The sequence below is a fragment of the Cupressus sempervirens genome, chromosome 5 (genome assembly GCF_028749045.1).
Source record: "Cupressus sempervirens isolate cs-2001-9-10 chromosome 5, ASM2874904v1, whole genome shotgun sequence".
Taxonomy (NCBI): Eukaryota; Viridiplantae; Streptophyta; class Pinopsida; order Cupressales; family Cupressaceae; genus Cupressus; species Cupressus sempervirens.
In genome coordinates, this window is record NC_143122.1 from 309,768,912 (window position 1) to 309,787,365 (window position 18,454).

Sequence of the window (18,454 nt, forward strand, 5' to 3'; positions counted from 1 at the left end):
AAAAATTTTGATGTTGAAAGAAGATTTCTTCCTATTAAAAAGAGAGAGTTGCACGGGGAAGCAGACGTCGTACCATAAGATTTGCTAATTGGGCCTCATATTAGAAGAAAGGACTTCTCAATTTTTAATTTACAGTGGCTAGTTTTGGGTTGAGGCTAGAAAATCCCCTACCAATTTAAGTGTTGTTTGTAAAAATGATATGATTTGAACACACCTAGTAGATTTTGGGTAAGATATAAGTCCCTAGAATAAAATGATACAGAATATCCAGATTGATGGAGGCTTTTTATTCCCAGAAAAAATACTTTTAGCCCCTAACAAAAATATAGCAATCAATAAGAATGATGAAATTAGTCAACATAAATAAATTTTAACAATAAATCATTTTCAATTTTGGACTATTAAGATATTTCTTTTTTTTAAAATTAATTGTATGCATGTACATTAATTTGCAAGGACTAATAACAATGTACAAAGCTTTCTAGAATAACAAAAAGATTAGCTCACCAACATTCAAATATATATATATATTCCACTAATTGTCAAAATAATTTAAAAATGTTAATACAAAACTATAGTATAGTATAAAATTAAAAAGTCAAATGTATTATTTATTGAAATAAAATAATAGTATATTAATTGTAAATGAATATATATACAAGTCCCTTATTCAATTAAATTATCTAAAGTAAAACAATATTATTAAATTTAGTTACATGATAATAAATTTAAAAACTTTGTACCAATCAAAAACTTAAAAATTAAAAACTATCAAACATAAATATAGTCCAAATTGATTTTAATAATATGTTAAACTTTTTATAAAAGTGGTTCCTACTTTTAGAAGGATTTTGACTTTTGTCATACATAGAGTCCCACATCAGAATTTTTTTGGCGAAGGGTGTGATAGAAATTTTGCATGGAGTATTCATTTTTGTCCTCACTATGGATCTTGTTGTTCACTTGTATCTTGATGATGGATCATGTAGTATGATCCAAACAATTGATGGTAAAAAAAATCTACACAATCCAATCCAGAAATTACGTACTTATACTGATGAATCATGTACTATGATCCAAAACATTAATGATAAAAAAACTCTACACAATCAAATCCAGAAATTACGTACTTATACTGATTCTGTTTGTTCTCCACCATCTCCCAGATGTATGTTAAGGCTTAAGAATTTATAAATTCCTTTCCATTTGCCAGACCCAAGAAAATGTAATATGCGGAAAGGAAAAATTTTGATCTACTAATTTCTTACTCTAGGAAAACACGTTAAAGCATGATCGAAAGGATTTAATTGTTGCTCAGGCACAATTTACCATGAAAAGAACATTGCAGCATGATCACTCCTGTGTCTGCTATAGCTAGGGACTAAAACCCTTAATAATTTAAAAATTAAAACATATGACATAAATACAATATTGACAGTAGTGCTAAGCACTCTGTGATCCTTCCATAAGTTTAAAGTGCATAGATAGAACTCCAACCCCAATGACAAAAATGGTCTTAATTTCTAACTTCGCTTCTAAAACTAGAAAGAAAATTACTCAACCCATGGTCCACAGTCACTGTTCACAATATAAATGATTGCCGGAGCAAAGTTATGTGTCCAGAAACTCTAAACTAAATGTTGGTTCTGCAATTATCACATTAATCGACTCACAAAAATGAGACCACTCTTTTTTCAATTTCTCGTCGCAGATCACATCTGACAAAGATGTAAGGCCATTAACCATTCTGGAAAGTTTCTTGATTTTTTTGCAGTCACCCATGCTGAGAATTTTGAGTCTCTCCAACTTTTTGAAGTCACGTGGAAGAGCGTCCAAGCCTTGACAAGGAAATGTAAATTTCCAAGTTCATAAATTGAGGATAGCAATTCTTTGAGATTCAGACAAGCAACTAAGCTCAGCACTTTAAGAGATCCTGCAAGCTTCCCTAGATTCTCAGGAATCTTCCGAAGTTGATGGCAATTTGTTATAGACAGTGTTTTCAGTGAAGTGAAATTGCAAATACCAACAGGAAATTCCTCAATATCCCCACAGCAGTCAATATTAATCTCTTCAAGTTTAAGCAGCTTTGAGCACACTTCAATGTCCAATCGTCCCTTATCAGTGCTGCAGAGACTCAGTGAGAGCTTCCTAAGATTTTCTAAATATTGAAAATAATCTAGATCAGGGACAATCAATTTTTCAAGCCGAAGGCTCTTTAGTTGAACCAATGAACTAAAGGTTGACATGCTTTCAATTTTAGCCCTACAGGATTTCTGGTTGATTATGATAAGAATTTTCAAGCGAGACATTTCCTGTATAAATGGTGGAAGGAAATATTCATTTCCATCAAATATTAATACAAGGGCACGGGCCTCTAGAAACTCCAACTTAGGCCATTTATTCTCTTTCATTGGACCTACAAAAGTATTCAAAACCTTTTAAAGAAGGAATATATATATTTTGATGGGCCTGACTCATTTTCTTGAAGCCTGATAATTGTGAATATCAATAAACCAATTTAAAGCAATCAACCTGTGCGAATGGCAATAATCTCAGCGGTGTTTATATCTCCATGTGAGGGATCTTCCCAGAAAGAGAATGGAGATAATCTCAACCTTTTCCGTATCTTGTCATTTTGGTTGTTGTCCGCAAATTATGCACAATAAATAGCCAAACGATGGAACATATCATGTTGAACTGCATATATCTCACAATTGCTAGGAAAGCAAGAGTAAAGATGCATTCAATCTTCAGTAAGACATATTTTTCAAATTTTCAAATTGAAGTAGCAACATTTCAATGGTTACAAATTTTGATTTGAAGTAAAACGATTACATGTCCAAACTCCATTTAGATCATGCTGGAAGAAATGGGAGATTTACTCTTTCCGCTTGATGATCACTATCTATATCTTTTTGCTACATATTTCAATGCAATTTCAACAAAAGAATCTAATAGAAGACACTCACCTTGAATTATGAGTTAGTTGTACCAAATTTAAGAGCCCTCTTTTTTCGAGATCAACAAGAATCATCGACGCATGCTCTAGGCTTCAGTCGTGAACATGAATCCAAATATCAAACAAAGCATCAACAGGGATTTTTTTAACTTCGGGAAACAATATCAGGTCCAAAAAGCATTTTTTGTATCATTGTCCAGATCTTCTATGCTCAGTGCTAGGCGCTTGAGAACATCCTCTTCATAAGATCTAACATTGATTCGTCTTCCTTGTGAAAGCTGCCTTTTGGCATATTCCCAATATGCATTTTCACTGTATTTATGTAAATAACATCCAATCACCTCCAATACAAGTGGTAATCCTAGACATTCTTTTGCTACCTGTTAGTACAGACTAATTAGCCCCAATATAAACTCGAAGGGTGGCCTTTAGATCTACACATATTGAACTAAACAAACCATGCTTCTTAAATTGCAAACACGGAATGGATAGCAGATCTACACAATATCAGCTAGCAAAAAATAATGTCGTATTATGGAAAATTTAGCAAACTTCAGGTTCACTAAAATCAACAAATGAGATGTAGATAGACATAGGTATACCTCTTTGACTGGTTGCTTGTTGATCCATCCATCTGGAATTCTTTCTTGTCCAAAGGCCCAATAACAAAAGAGGGATAGAGCATCTTCCTCTCCAAGAAAAGGCATATAATGAGTGCTGTCAAGGTGTATGGAATTGACACTGTCCCTGACTGTAACAAAAGTCTTGCATCCCTCTGCTTCAAACAACAATTCTTCCAGATTAACATTCGGCCCCATATCATCTAATATGACTAGAATATTTTCTCGCTTAAGCCTGAGTATTTCCTAAAGAGCCTCATGAATGCTCGAACTCTGAGAATTAGGCAATGGTTGATCCCCAGTAATCATTTTCCATATGTTCTCAAGAATCATCTTGTTATCTGGTTGCCGTGAAACTGTTTGAAAAATTATCTTGTCTCCAAAACGTTCTGAGAAGAAGAATGGAGAACGTAAGGTCAGGGAAATCAGAAAAGAACGCAAGGGTCATTTCCAATAGATAGACATGTATAAGTAAGGTCTCATTAGTAATTAATTAACAAATATAAATAAGTTTATTTTCTAAATTGCTAATTCATTGAGTCTGTATCTGTAATGCCTCGCCAAGGGATCCAAAGAATTAACCTAGAATTTCACTAAGTTTGGTAACATTTTTTTTTACATGAAAGTAAATACCATACATAACTTATTCACAATAACGGAAGCAATAAAAATGTCCATTTGAAAAGTAAACATAACATACATAACAGATTACATTCTTTAAGATCCCTTAACGTTGAATTACATACATGAATCCATCTAGTACAACAACTACATGAAATAATAATGATAAGTCCAATGTTCATACATTACATTTCCAAATGCTCAATCATCCATTGTACATGTCACAAGGTATGAAGGCTTAAAATAATATACATACGTGAAATAAGGTACATCATCCTATTCTAATCCAAGATACATCAAAGACAATCACATGATACATCATCATAGAAGACATATACATCCATCATAAAGATCAAACAAAATAAACTAAGTGCATGGTTCCTCCCAACTATAAATAGCATCATTAGACTATCGTAGATCCTAGCCATCCCTCCGTGCGTAACATCCCAAATCACCGAAGGGATCATCGGTATTAACATAGTAAGAATTTCACTCCTAACATATACAACATCATATGTAGAAAGTAATCTAACATTAAGCATAAGATAACATCATCTAACATATGCTAATCATCAACGAAAGGATACATATCCACCATTATGAAGGATGCATCAGCCACGATGTCTCGATGAATCTCAAATGATAAGAGTGGAAAATACACTACCACCCAACTACGTGGTACCTAAGTGGTCCACTCGCACCGTGCTAAGGAGATAATCTCAAGTCCCAAATAGGCTATCCATAACACATAGCACAAATCTCTATAGTCTAGGAATCCTAAAAGTATACTAACTCAAAGGTTCCAATCATGAAACTGACATCTACTTCCCAGAGGCACACAATGACATGTAGGAACCTACTATGCAAGCGGGAAAGTGTCATCGAAATTATCACGTACAAGTTACCCTGGTAGTTAGCTAAACTCCACGGGTCCATACTGATTTCATGCGGCCACTAGTATCCTCTCATACTGATGAGGCATACTATGGAATGCAAGGTCGCAACCATGTATCTCACTACTCCCATCCTAGCCTGTACAAGCACTCAAGGCATGGGCGAGAACAAAACACTTATCTTTTTAAGTTCATTTTGTTAGTATTAGGTGTGAATGTTATCACTTATTAATCCAACTTACAATGAGTTACCCTGGCAGCCTCTTAGGGCCCTGGCCCCCATTGCAAGCCACTTCCTGTCACTACATGCAGATATCCTACCCTAATGCTCATGGACTCATAAATCTCAAAATCACAAAAGATAATCTATAAAATCATCAAATATGCATAAAAGCATCGAATCTTCATGAGCAAACATCCATAGAAAAACATGAACACAATAGCTCTCTATTGGCAACTGAAGTATCCCTAATAATCAAAGTATCCAATGGTTCTCAATAACCAAAATATATACCTCAATCATATTGATCGAAGACTCCAGAAATGGTTGAGTCAAACATGTCACAACATGACATCATCAAGAATAAATCTACATCTCAGTCTCATTATGGCGACTAAAAAATAATCAAAGATAACCGATTGATAACTCAAAAATGATTAGTTCAAGTGTCTCATACACATGCATCTCAGCTTCACACATGAAGACTGATGAACAAATACAATTAGTAAATATAAACATTGCATAGAGCATACAATCACATTACCATGGTTGGGCTTATAAAGATCGAGACCAAATAAGATCAACATGCCAACACATCTCATAACTCCCGAGCCTCTGGTAACAACCTAGGACTGGTCAACACTAGTTAACCCAAAACCCAAAACAAGAAGCATATAGAATACACGATGCAAACACATGTTTTGGTTTTGCTAAGTTTTCAAATTTGAATTTAAAATTCTCAGTTTACGTATTCCCAAATTATATTAAGTGAAAAAATTTCACGTTTTTCCTAACCCATGTATTTGTTTGATAGATAAAAGTTTCTCCCCAAAACTATTAGACTCCATTTGCTAATTGTACTAATAATATTTTGTCTATGTAAACATTGTTTGAAAAAGATCCCTATCACAAACCAATAAGACTCATTGTAGATTTTAACATGAATAATCTCCAAACTCTTAACATTATCATCTTCACTAAACAACTCTAAAATTGTTTAATATATATTAAATAGTATTCAATATACCTTATAAAAATTCCACTATATTAAAATCTCTTTTCTTTTAATTTTCTCTCATTTAAAAATCCATTTACTTAGATTGACTAATAATTAATTACACTTCTTCTACTATTAACTAATCTTAATTAAATTTGATTTAATTAGATTAGATAATAAACCATATAAAACTAATGCATATTAATAAGATTCTAATAAGGGAAGATTGCAATAATATCTTTAATACATTCCATGCTTTGGTATATTATTTTTTTCTTGTGTAGTTTTAGCATAAAGAACTCTTTGTTATGGGAAATGGAGAAATATCTGTCCTTGAATAAAACAGTCTCAGCACGACGGTCATATCTCCCTAATGAACCATTGGATCGGGCTAAAATTGAAATATGTTGGAGAGGGCTAAGTTGTGCCAAGCCTGACTGGAGCGATCTAATAAATTCAATCACAATAAAAAGTTATGAATGACTGAGTTCGGGTCTATCCAAGGGGCAGCGACAAGGCAGTTTGTGATGAATTAAAAATTTTCTCTTAAAATAATTGTTCTCTAAATTTAACCATAAAAGGGTTTATTTATATGCATGTAAAAATATAATTGATAGAAAGATTACATCTAATCATTCAAATTTTCACCATAAAATTTCTATTTTAATTCCAAATCTTGTCTTTCTAATTTAGTATAAATTCGAACCTAAGTCCGATTCATATCTAATTATTTCTCCTTAATTGGATCTAAGATTTTTCTATTATTTTTTTCTCAACCAAATAGCATATCTAGATTCCAATTTCAATTACAGATTCAATCATAGAGAAGTTTCAGACACATAAAACAAACACGATGAAGACAGGAATGCATGATGCGAAAATAGCATAAGTAAAATCATAAGAATCTACTCGAATTCTGATGCTAATTCGCTCTTCCTCAGAAAACCCGCAGAGCAAACTCCCTTCTTCAAAGTTCTTGAGTCCTCCAATGCTCCAATTGCTCTCCACCCTCTCCCTAAGCTTCTATGAATGCCTGAATACAAAGAGCTCTCAAGAAACCTTTGGAATGCTTCTTGAAACCGTTGAAAGGTGTCACCAACTAAGCATGAGTCTTTTCCAATTCTTTTTGATGAGTCATAGAATTGTAGACACCTTGTGCTTAATTGATGCACTTATCCCCATGTTGTTGACACATGTTAATTCTCATGCAAGCTTATAACTCCAATAATTTCTATTTAAATTTTATAACTTTCATTTTAATCTTTTATAACTTTTATTAGTATTATTTTATTTATTACGTTATTATTATTTTATAATTATTATTAATTTTAATTTTCTAATTTTTTTTTATTTAATTCCTTTTCCCCAATAATTCACATTACAATCAAAATATCAAAGATCATGATATTTTATTAATTTTTTCAAATAAATAATTTATTAATTAAATCTATTTATTAAGACTTAATTAATGGAAAATTCACCATAGACCTTCAAGACAAAATATGAAAACCCATCATAGAACAAATCATACAAAAAATATCTAAAGGGTTAGAAATCACGAAATATGTCATCCGACACATTCCGTGGGTATTCAACTTTGATACTTGTCCTAACTCACTAGGACAAATGGTTTTTATGTTTGGGATTTGGACTTGAGAATTTATCTCCCTTCTCTTATCATCGAGATAGTATAATAGGGTACGCTCATCCTAGCAATTCAGGGAAGTCGATACCCGGTACCTGCAACTTGCAGAAAAACCATGCAAGTACATACAATATATAATGCTAAGCTAAACAGACAATGACAGGAAGTGGTGCATCGTGTAGATCCCGACTAAGCAGGTGACTACGAATCCCTTCCTAAACCACATCAGAAACGCCATACAATAATAAAACACGCACACCATACACATGCAAGTATGGGATAAGTAACCATAATAAAACACATCAGATAATAAACCATCTAATTAATCATCATTAATAACTGAAAACAATGTAATGATCATCATACATACATGAAATGTAAAGTCTAAATGATCTCATCATATATCAACTGAATTCTTATCATAATATCTGATAGTGTCAAAACAACACCACTAAACCATCAACATAAAACTAGTCTACATAGTTTGATAACAATAAGTCTAGAAAAGATGTGAACGAGGGTAGGCAAGTGCTACAGTATCGTATTTGTGTTGTTTTTCTTCCCCTACTAAGGGCAGTTTTTTCTGCGATGTGGTGGCCAATAAATTGCAAGGGTTGAGCACATATGCAGATTCGTAATCACTGCAGCAATATATGAATTCTTTCAACTCTCCCATTACTGTTGTTGTTAGAATGCATTGGGAAGTAAGTTAGGATCAAGATATTGAAATTTGACTTCTTTATTGAGAGGTTGATGGGCAAGTCTAATCACGATTCGGTGTTGTTACCAATATACACAAGTGTGAACACTAAGAGCATACTACAGTAAGTGAGATCAGGTCTTATGTTCTAGTCTCCCTTGAAGTTTAATGTAGGACTGTAGCCAGCCTAAAAATCCCCACGCAACTTTGCCAACCAGACTAGAAGCTCTAAACACACCACTTCCTCATTGGAAACATTTTCTAACTAGTCATTTTGATATCAGAGGACAAGCCCACTTCCCAGTGAAAATAAAAGTTATCCTAAGCATAAGTATTCTGCATATTGGCCACTTGACCTGATAGTAAGGTCTTGATAGATCAGGGGCTCGAATGGATGGATCAAAGATGAGAAGGGGAGGATAGATGTCTTCACAAGAGTGACCAAATAGGATAGCTTAAGAGGAATAGGAGAGCAGAGCAGAAAAGAGTATAGATTAAGGGGAAGAAGAGAGGACTACACCAAGTAAAGCAAGATGATGAATAAATGATCTTCATACATGTAAAAGAGGAGAAGAGGGGGTTATTGAAGGGAAGAGAGGAGATAAGAATGGTCGTTAAGCTCTTTAAGAATAAGGAGAGGAAGAGGATATATTGAGAAGATGGGGGAGAAGATTGCATTGACATAAGCAAGTTGAGGATTCAATTGCCTTTAAGCACTTCAATGAAGAAAAAAGAGAAAGAGGGGAAGGGGAGAGGATTTCACATCAAAGGTGGAGGCATGAATGGTGTTTAGAAACTTCGAGGAGGCGAAGATAGATCGAGGGGAAGGAGAAGAGAATCCAAAAACCACATTAAGGCACGAATCATTTTCAGGCACTGTGAGGAGGAGAGGATGGAAGAGGACTATCCAGCCTTGTCAACAGGAGATGGTTCACACAATGAAGAGCTCATCAATAGCAGACGAGACACAGTTAAAAAATACCAATGGAAAAGGATTCCCCTGCTTGACTAACTGAGGTCGAACCATAACCTATACATAGAGATCACCACAAACCAGAGGTAAATTGTCTCGTCACACCACGGTTAAGGTTGTGGGTATGATTGATGTTTTGAATATAGGCTTATCTGAGTGCGATGGAACACATACAACTCCTGCATCCAATTGCTAAAGTGATGCACATTTTACCTAGCAGCGAAATAGGTTGCCCAGCACTTGGGCAAATATAGGCCAGCATTAAAATAGCCTCCTCTTCTCAGATCTAATTCCTATCAAAGCCCAGACAATACAAAAACAAGTATTTAAAAAAACTCCTTGATTCAGCATGAATTTTTGTGTGGGTGTGTGTAAATGGTTAACTTATGGTCTCAGCATCCCTCCCGAGAGCAATTCCCAAAAAATACATTTTACGATATTACTTGATTCAAAGAGTAAATATATGGTCTACTTACATTGGACATCAAAATCCCTGCAAAGAGTAGCAACCAAGGTTGTTTTTCCACTGCCCGCAATTCCCATCACTCCGATCTTATTGAAATTATCTTCAAATAACCGCCTTTTCAAATTCCCTACTTGATTCTCCAAACCAACGCTATGTTTGGGTAGTTTTGGAATGTATGAGTCTGCAAATGAAGATGAGGGTTGCAAGCATAACAACCCCTCGCTCACCCATTGTCCCAATTTTTGACAGCGTGAGAGAAGAGTATCGACACCCGCATCAACAGACCTAGAGAGAAGCGCTCTAACAACCTCTCTAGCAGCTCCTTGAAAAATTGCAAGAACATAGGTGGAAACAATTTTGTTAGCATATCGGGGGTGATTAGGGCAGCCACTTATTTATCAATGATCCCTAGAGTGAAGTGGAAATGGCAGGATATGAAAGCTGAGAGGAAACTTCTTGCAGTGTTGATTCCACGCTGAATTGTACTCATTTAGCGAGCAAGCAAACAAATTAAATGCAGGATGTTGGAAGTAGAGTGGAAATTTCTGGCACATTTTTTCCACGATGAATTGTTTGCATTTAGGGAGCGAGCAAGAAAATTTTCCACATATGGGGCCCTTCCTCCCGCCTTTACCTCTCTTCAATTTACTGTCTAGGAAAACCCGAAGTCTTTCAAGAAAATTAGAAAAATAAAATTTTTCAAAATAGTACAAGAGAGGGAGAGTCTGTCAACCATTTTTGTAATTATTAATTAATTAAAAATTAAAAGCTAGAATAGCATCATAATTATAATAATAAATATGACATTTTGAGCACCACAATGGTTTAGTGGGTATAATTATAAACCAATTTAATCCAATAAATTTTTTTTTTGACAAATGACAAAGAAAAGAGCCTACTAATAACTTAATAAGGTCAACTGCCATGGCATTCATTTAACCTTTTGTATACCTTAGTCCTTAAAGTTAAATTCTATTAGTAGAAAATCTTTGGAAATCTTTCCCACATATGTAGGATTATAGTTTATAATTTTTCTTCCACACCGAAGAAAAAGTGAATCATTTGAAGTGAATGGTAAAGGGAATGTAATTGACAGTGATGGGACATATAATTAATGCCAACTCACATTGCAAGTGTGAACTGGAGGTGGTGGTGAGGATAGTGGACACTTCTCACCATTATGAAAATTAAAATTAGATCGATGTTTCATTTCAGGCATTCGACCCAAAATAAGACTTCCACCATTGATATGTAATCATCAAACGATATATTATTGTTCAGTACAACTCCACTGTGTTGTATTTATTACCCATTTCCATTTTGTAGTTTTTATGTAATACATTTTAATATGTTCTTTTTTCCAAACAAGGAGGACCTTTTGAGATAAAGTCTAGTAGGCAAAAAATACCTTGATCAAACATCATCCAATAAGGCATAAAATAGTTTGGATTTATACTAATTTGAAAAATATGAGTACAATCAAGCTAGAAAATTGAAATAGTTGCATAACCTTATAAATTATATTCTATGAACATTTAACAAAGTACAATAACTTATAACTGTATGTATTATATGTTGTATATCCTATAAATACAAGTCCCAAAGGGTCTTGGTACCACTTCTTATAGAAAATGAAGGGGTGCATACAAGCTTCAGTACCTTTGGTAACTAATAACTAATTTGCAGAATTTTCCCAAAAATTTTACAAAATGATTTGGGAAACAAGAAATTAATGAAGTACCCACCGCATAGCTTGAAACATTACCAATAAATTGTCAAGGTGTTCTATGTTTACAACATGTGTATTGAGCCTCGTTTGTCATCACAAATCATGAATTGCGTGGTCCAACACCTCCCTTTCTACCTCCTGCTCTAGTTCATGTTGATCACTGATATACCTAGGATAATTTATCTAGAGATTCCACATAATGTTCATCATGCTACTAATAATATCATACTGATCTTCTTCAGACCCAACCTACCCTAGGTGCACTATAGGGTCTGGTGTCTTTCCTTTTGGATGCTCATGAATATGAAGTCCTAGGATGCTCATCAAATTTCCCAACCACAGTTGTTAATCTAGAGAAAACCTTGCGCTTTGAGTATACATTCTACTTTTTGTCAACAACTTGGTTTTATAAAGCATGCACTTAATGCCAAAAGGAAATTAATTGTCATGTTTCACATGCTTTGAAAACAAGTTGTACAACATTCACCAATGTGTTACATTTGTTTGCATTAATAGCCACCAAATTGCCTCATTAATTATGTACCCTTTCCAGCTAAGGGGAAAAATTGCCTCATTAATTATGTATGTTTTTCCATCAAATGGAGAAACATCACCTCATAATTTATATATTATTTCCATTCAAGAGGGGAAAAATTGCTTCCTAAGTTATGTATTTCACTAAAAAATAGGAATTAATCACACTGATTTTATGAAATTCTTCCACATTGAAAAAAAATAGTCAATTAAAACAAAGTTTTTGTACATTGAAAATTTTTCCAAGTGAAAATATTTTTTTTCCTCTTGAAAAATGATGGATTTGCCAACATTTTATAATTTTTTTGGGTAGGGGGTTTCTTAAAGTTATCCTTGGATGAAACCCATAACTCTTTATTGTTGCAATAATAAAAGTTCACCTGTTAGGGCTACAATTTGATCATATCTAATGATCTACCCTGTTAGAGGTATGCTCAATTAAAATCTTTTAAGACTATTAGGTCATACCTTAATTGAAGGATTTAATACTTACAATAAAGTAAGGACTTTGTTAGAAGAATTCAATAGGACTACTAAAACCACTTTGTTAAGAAATTTTCCCTGACTCAGTCTATTAAAATTGATTTAGTACTTGATCCTTTGGTTTGCTCTACAAGATATTTATGGATCTCCTCTCTTCAATGTCTCTATTTGACCTCCTTATCTGATATACTATGTTTCATCCTACACTGCTTTGGTTGCTTTGTCTGATCTCTTATCTGACTTAGCTTTCCTTACTCTGGTCTAAGTTTTTTCACTCCTCCACTTCTCCATTCATCACACATAATGATTTTATGGTTAGAACCCCCCCTTAAATAGATAATTGTAGAAAGTAGTAGATCATAATCAATGATCCATATTTCATCTTTTTGTCATTTTATCCTTCTAATTTTTTGATTGGTTAATATGCTTATCTTGGGATTAATGTCTTCATCCAAAATGTGTAATTTTCTCCTTAACTATCTCTACAATCATTCAATATCATGAAGAAGTCAGCTAAAATGATTTACATAAGTGTTTGCATCATTACAAACTCATATGTCAAACCTGGTTTACTCGGCACTTGAATGTTCTAACGCTCAATCATAAATAACATTCATGTTGGCACTTAGCTTCTATATGCTCAACATATACTAATTCAATCGACTTTAATTAAATTTCCAAATTCTCAATCTCTACTATTCTACTTGGCATCCTGACACTTTCTCTACTGGGGTACTTGGCAACCTTTGACTTGTTTGGCATGTGAAGAAATATAAACAAGTCCTTTGTAGCTTGACCATCTCTAGATGGCTCAGCCATAGTGATGACTGACCAACACTACCATGGAATTGGGGTCGAAGAATCCATTTGGAAGGTGAATCACAACTAGTGTTGAATGACATCGACCAAGGTGAAATGGAAACTTGGTAATTAGATAAACATGGCATGTTGATACAAAGTTCGTTGGACAAATTTGATGAATTATATTAATCACGTGTAATAAGGGAAGCCAACGAGGTGGCATACACATTGTCAAAGTTGGGAGCTAATGTGAAAATTTGTATTTTAGAGGAGGATTTTTGCAACCTAGACCTGTACAAACTAATGCCACCATTGCATCAAAATCTCTAAAAGTACACATTCCTTATGCAAATGGAGGTAGACAAGATCGTAGATGATTACGCAGTCATAGTTTTGGCATGTGTGGTAGATTGGCAAGATTGGGTAATAATGGTAGTTAACATTAGGAGTTGTTCCTTGTCACAAAGTTTCAAATACTCACCTTCCAAATTTTATTTTTATCTAAAAATTTGAGGCACAGAAGAGAGGTGTAGTGGCAAGATGGAGGCAAACTTTTCCTTGGCTACAGATGGGAAAATCTTATGCTTCAAGGGGTTGATTTCAACCATGTGGCTCAAGAATGTGTTCATGTTCGATGGAGAATTTTTCTAGGAGGCGCTAAAGTTATTTTTTAGTGAAGAATATCTACAAAAAGATTAACGTCCAAGGTCAAATTTGGAGATTTCATCTCTGTTTTTGGCTTTATCACTTACGGTGGTTGATTTGAAACTAGAGGTGATGTATTTGGTGAGAGAATGTGTAGAGCCGAAGTGGGGTGGCAGAATTGAAGATATTTTCATAATGGCGGAGTTGGGGTTTATTATCCACATGGAAAATCAACCTCGATGGATGATTGGTGGTGCCCCAAGTGAGTTGCAACCCTTACCAGTGTGGTCAGCTAGCACTCTTGTTGAAGTACGTCTCCCATTTTCTTGAAAAGGGTGGTGCAAGTTTCTGGAGTTCTTGCATGCTATGGAGTTGGATCAGGTTTTCATTAGGTACTGAGTGGTGAGGAAGTGCAAAGTGACAACCTAGAAGTCAAATGCACTTATGGGTGAGGATAGGAAGTTGAGAATCTGAAGGCAAATTTTGGTAAGATAGAGTAAGAGGAGCTTTGAGCGGGATGGTGTTGGTTCTGTTGGGGCCAAACTTAAAGACTTTATTAATGATTAAAATAATTAATTACAATTTAATTTATTCACATTAAATTATATCTAAAAAATAATTGTATTATTAAAAATATACTAGTTTATCATTGTAAGCACAAAATAACGATATAATAATTTTTAATGATACTATATTCTTCATGTACTACCAATTTTAATTAATTGATAAGGAATTCCCTATGTGGGCACTACCCTCTGGGTTTGTCTCACATTGGAGATAAACAATATTTTTCAAACCTCTTTCACACTGCTGACAAAAGCAAAGGGTTTTTTTTCGACTTGTTTAACTCTCCCTACAGATGTTCGGGCTGCTAAAGTTGGGTTTCGCACCAGAAATGTAATTTCCTAGTTGTTGGGAAAGGTTTTTCGATTTATCTTATCCAACTAATATTGGTTTTTTGTTTTCAAGGATTTTGAACATTCCACAAGTCGATACTCATGCATGGTCGATCTTCATTAAAATGAGAAGTTGCTTGAGGAGATTGTAGTGATTTGTATCTGCAATAGTTTTTACATGAAGGAGAAATGTTGCCATGAAGAAGAAGTTTGTCACATGATTTCTCACGGCATGGGCTTTGCTTCTCTGATATTTTTTTAATTCCCTTTATTGTTTAGATTAATCATGCATACTTTAAAATTATTTATTATACATGAGGTAAATGAGATTAATATTTTCAATATAATATTCCACCTCATTTGTTGCGTGGAATTTAATTTCGATTGTCGCCAACCCATCCAAGAATCCCTGGATTCAGCTACAAATTCATCATTTGTCTTTCAACATTCCTCTCTGCTTTTGAGTCACTTGCTTTCGACCAAGTTAACTGGATTCTTATTATAATAAAAAGGTGTTCCCAGGAGAAGCAGCACGAGTATTCTTCTCACAGAATATGAGGCTAAGAGTCCGTTTGGTTCCTGGAAGATGACAGGAATTAGTTTTTCTAAATCCGGATTTGAATTTTTTTGTGTTTGTTTCAAAATTGGCAAAATGGAATTAACGACCCGGACTTCCAATTTTGCCTCAAAACTAGGTTTTCCAACTTCCTACTAGCAAGTAGGAATTGAAAATCAAAACCTGGTTATGTCTTTTAAGGAGCGTGAAAACAATAGTTTGGACTACCTTTTGAAATTTGTCTTCAACTCTAAGCTTACTCATAAAAATGTGCCTTCACATGCATCTTCCAAGTGAAACAAACCATTTAAGTAAAATCCCAAAAATTAGAATGAAAATTTGCAAAACCTTGATTTGTCTAAACCAAGATTCGTAGAAATTTTGGTTTTTTAAATTCCACGAACCAAACAGACCTTCAGCATAAAGCCACAGAATACGATTTTCCATAAAACAACATAATAAATATGTGATTATTTCGCAAGCTAAGTAAAAGACAACAGAATATCATTTGTGAGCGTTCCAAAACAAAGTACAGTATTTCGACAAACCGAAAGAAAGGAATTTGAAGTCTCTGTTATTAATAAATTTAGAATGACTTGACTTCAAAGATAAAATCAAAGAGATAATCTAGTGAGGGAGAAGGTAATTGTAATATTCACAACTATGGGGGTGTTGAAAAAATAAATACAGAATGAACGTGCCTTTCAATAGAGCGAAGTAATCAAATAATTGCTGTTACTTGTGTCGAGATTGTGAGAACTGCACTGGGGCAAAATGGAATCATTTCTTGAAGCCGGTAAGGATATTCTCGCCATCTATGTGTTTTTTAGCATTTTCTCTTGATGCCGACATCAATTAAAGATTATAAAGAGAGGTTCTTATATTTTATTTGAATCAGTTGTTCCACATTTAGGTCTCTGTGCCTGTCAGTCACTATCCAAGCAACACAGGCGATGGATAGGAACGTTTCTATGGTCATGCCAATGATGTACAAAATTATCCACCGTTAGATGGAAAAATCAGCTTCTTCAAATAGAAAAATGCGTTGGGCATAATAACCTTAATCCTGTTACTGCATCCTGGTGAAGTTTGTGCACATCTAAGCTGAAAGGTATCATGGACAGTCAAGATCCCATTGACGTTTCACAATGGTTGGCCAAAAACCAAGAAGATTCATACATATTACAAGTGGGTAGCGATAAAGTGCTTGCTAGCATTTTCATGGTGCCAATTACTCTCAGAGAAAATGATGCCATCTTCATTCCTCAGGCGGTATTGTTAGGGCCCTATCACTTCCTCAAACCACACCTTGCTGATATGCAGTCTGAGAAATTTCAAGTCATTGCACGGATGGTTATCAGTAAGCTTCCCAGAGATTTCTTTGACCCACTTTAAAAAGTTCAAAATGGCGGGAGTCTTTCAGATCTTAAGGATGACAATTTCTTTGCAAGTGCAGTCCCTCGTTGCAGGGACTTCTACGGGGAGGCTCATTTATTCAAAAATTTGAACGATGAGGCTTTCGCCACGATGTTGTTTAGGGATGCTTCCTTCCTCCTCCTTTTCCTCTCACACCATCGACCAAAAACAAATCTCAGATAAGTATAGCAACCCATTCCATGATCTAAAGTCAGGTGAAGGTCTGTGGTTTGCTGTGATGACAGATGTCTTCAAATTGGAGAATCAAATCCCTCTGGTTGCCTTAGAGTCGCTCTATGCTTTTATTTGTGGTCCACTAAATCAGTCTAATTTCAAGAACTTTGTTGAAGGCATATGCTCTAGCTACTCCCCCTTGTGGATTGAACACAGACATGAAGAGCCACTAGATGTAGATAGCTTTCGACATCTCCTGCATTCCATCCATGCGAGGCTCTATAGGAAGCATCATCATGAGGGCTCTGACCAACGCCCTACTCAAAATGGCTGGTCTCCTCTTGCACGGCTTAGAAACATAAATCACAAGGAGCGACAATCGAAAGAGGTCAGGCTTCGCAACCAACGAAAGATTGGTATTCTGTCCGCTTCAGACTTGAGCAAAATCGGAGTAAAATTCAGCCGTTTCGATGGAGGCATTGAGCTCATATGGTTTGACACCACTCATTCTACTTTATATCTTCCCATGCTAAAGATTGGTATTATGACTAAGACGATCGTTAGAAACTTGATAGCATTTGAGGTATGCTCACCAGAGATTAAAGAAAATGTTGTTACTGCTTTTATTCGGCTGTTGAAGGAGCTAATCCACGACACCAATGACGTGGAGTTGCTGAGGAAAAACGAAATCTTTTCAACCTTGGGCATGGACGATGAGGAGATTGTGGAGATTGTGAAAAGATTGAGCAGATCAACATGGAATCCAATCTGTGAACCTGTCAACAATGCCAGGAAAGGCCTCTATAACTACTATACGAGAAATTTGGGTTTTGGTAACAGCTTCGTTCGCAGGATCAGTGGCGCTTCTTATGACTGCGGTGCATGTTTTTTCCAAACAAGGAGGGCCTTTCGAGATAAAGTCTAGTAGGCAAAAAATATCTTGATCAAACATCATCCAGTAAGGCATAAAATAGTCTGGATTGATATTAATTTGAAAAATATGAGTACAATCAAGCTAGAAAATTGAAATAGTTGCATAACCTTATAAATTATATTCTATGAACATTTAACAAAGTACAATAACTTATAACTATATGTATTATATGTTTTATATCCTATAAATACA

General features: G+C 34.8%; 1 protein-coding gene and 1 pseudogene across 1 annotated transcript; one reads left to right on the forward strand and one right to left on the reverse strand.

Annotated features, from left to right (window-relative positions):
* Positions 1-1,611: 1,611 nt before the first annotated feature.
* Positions 1,612-16,553, reverse strand: LOC149555864 (putative disease resistance protein At5g47280; annotated as a pseudogene).
* A 695-nt stretch (positions 16,554-17,248) lies between these two features.
* LOC149555865 (putative UPF0481 protein At3g02645) lies at positions 17,249-18,253 on the forward strand. Its single transcript, XM_089829591.1, has one exon. It carries the CDS (start codon positions 17,249-17,251, stop codon positions 18,251-18,253), a length of 1,005 nt encoding a protein of 334 aa, XP_089685717.1.
* The last annotated feature ends 201 nt before the right edge of the window (positions 18,254-18,454 follow it).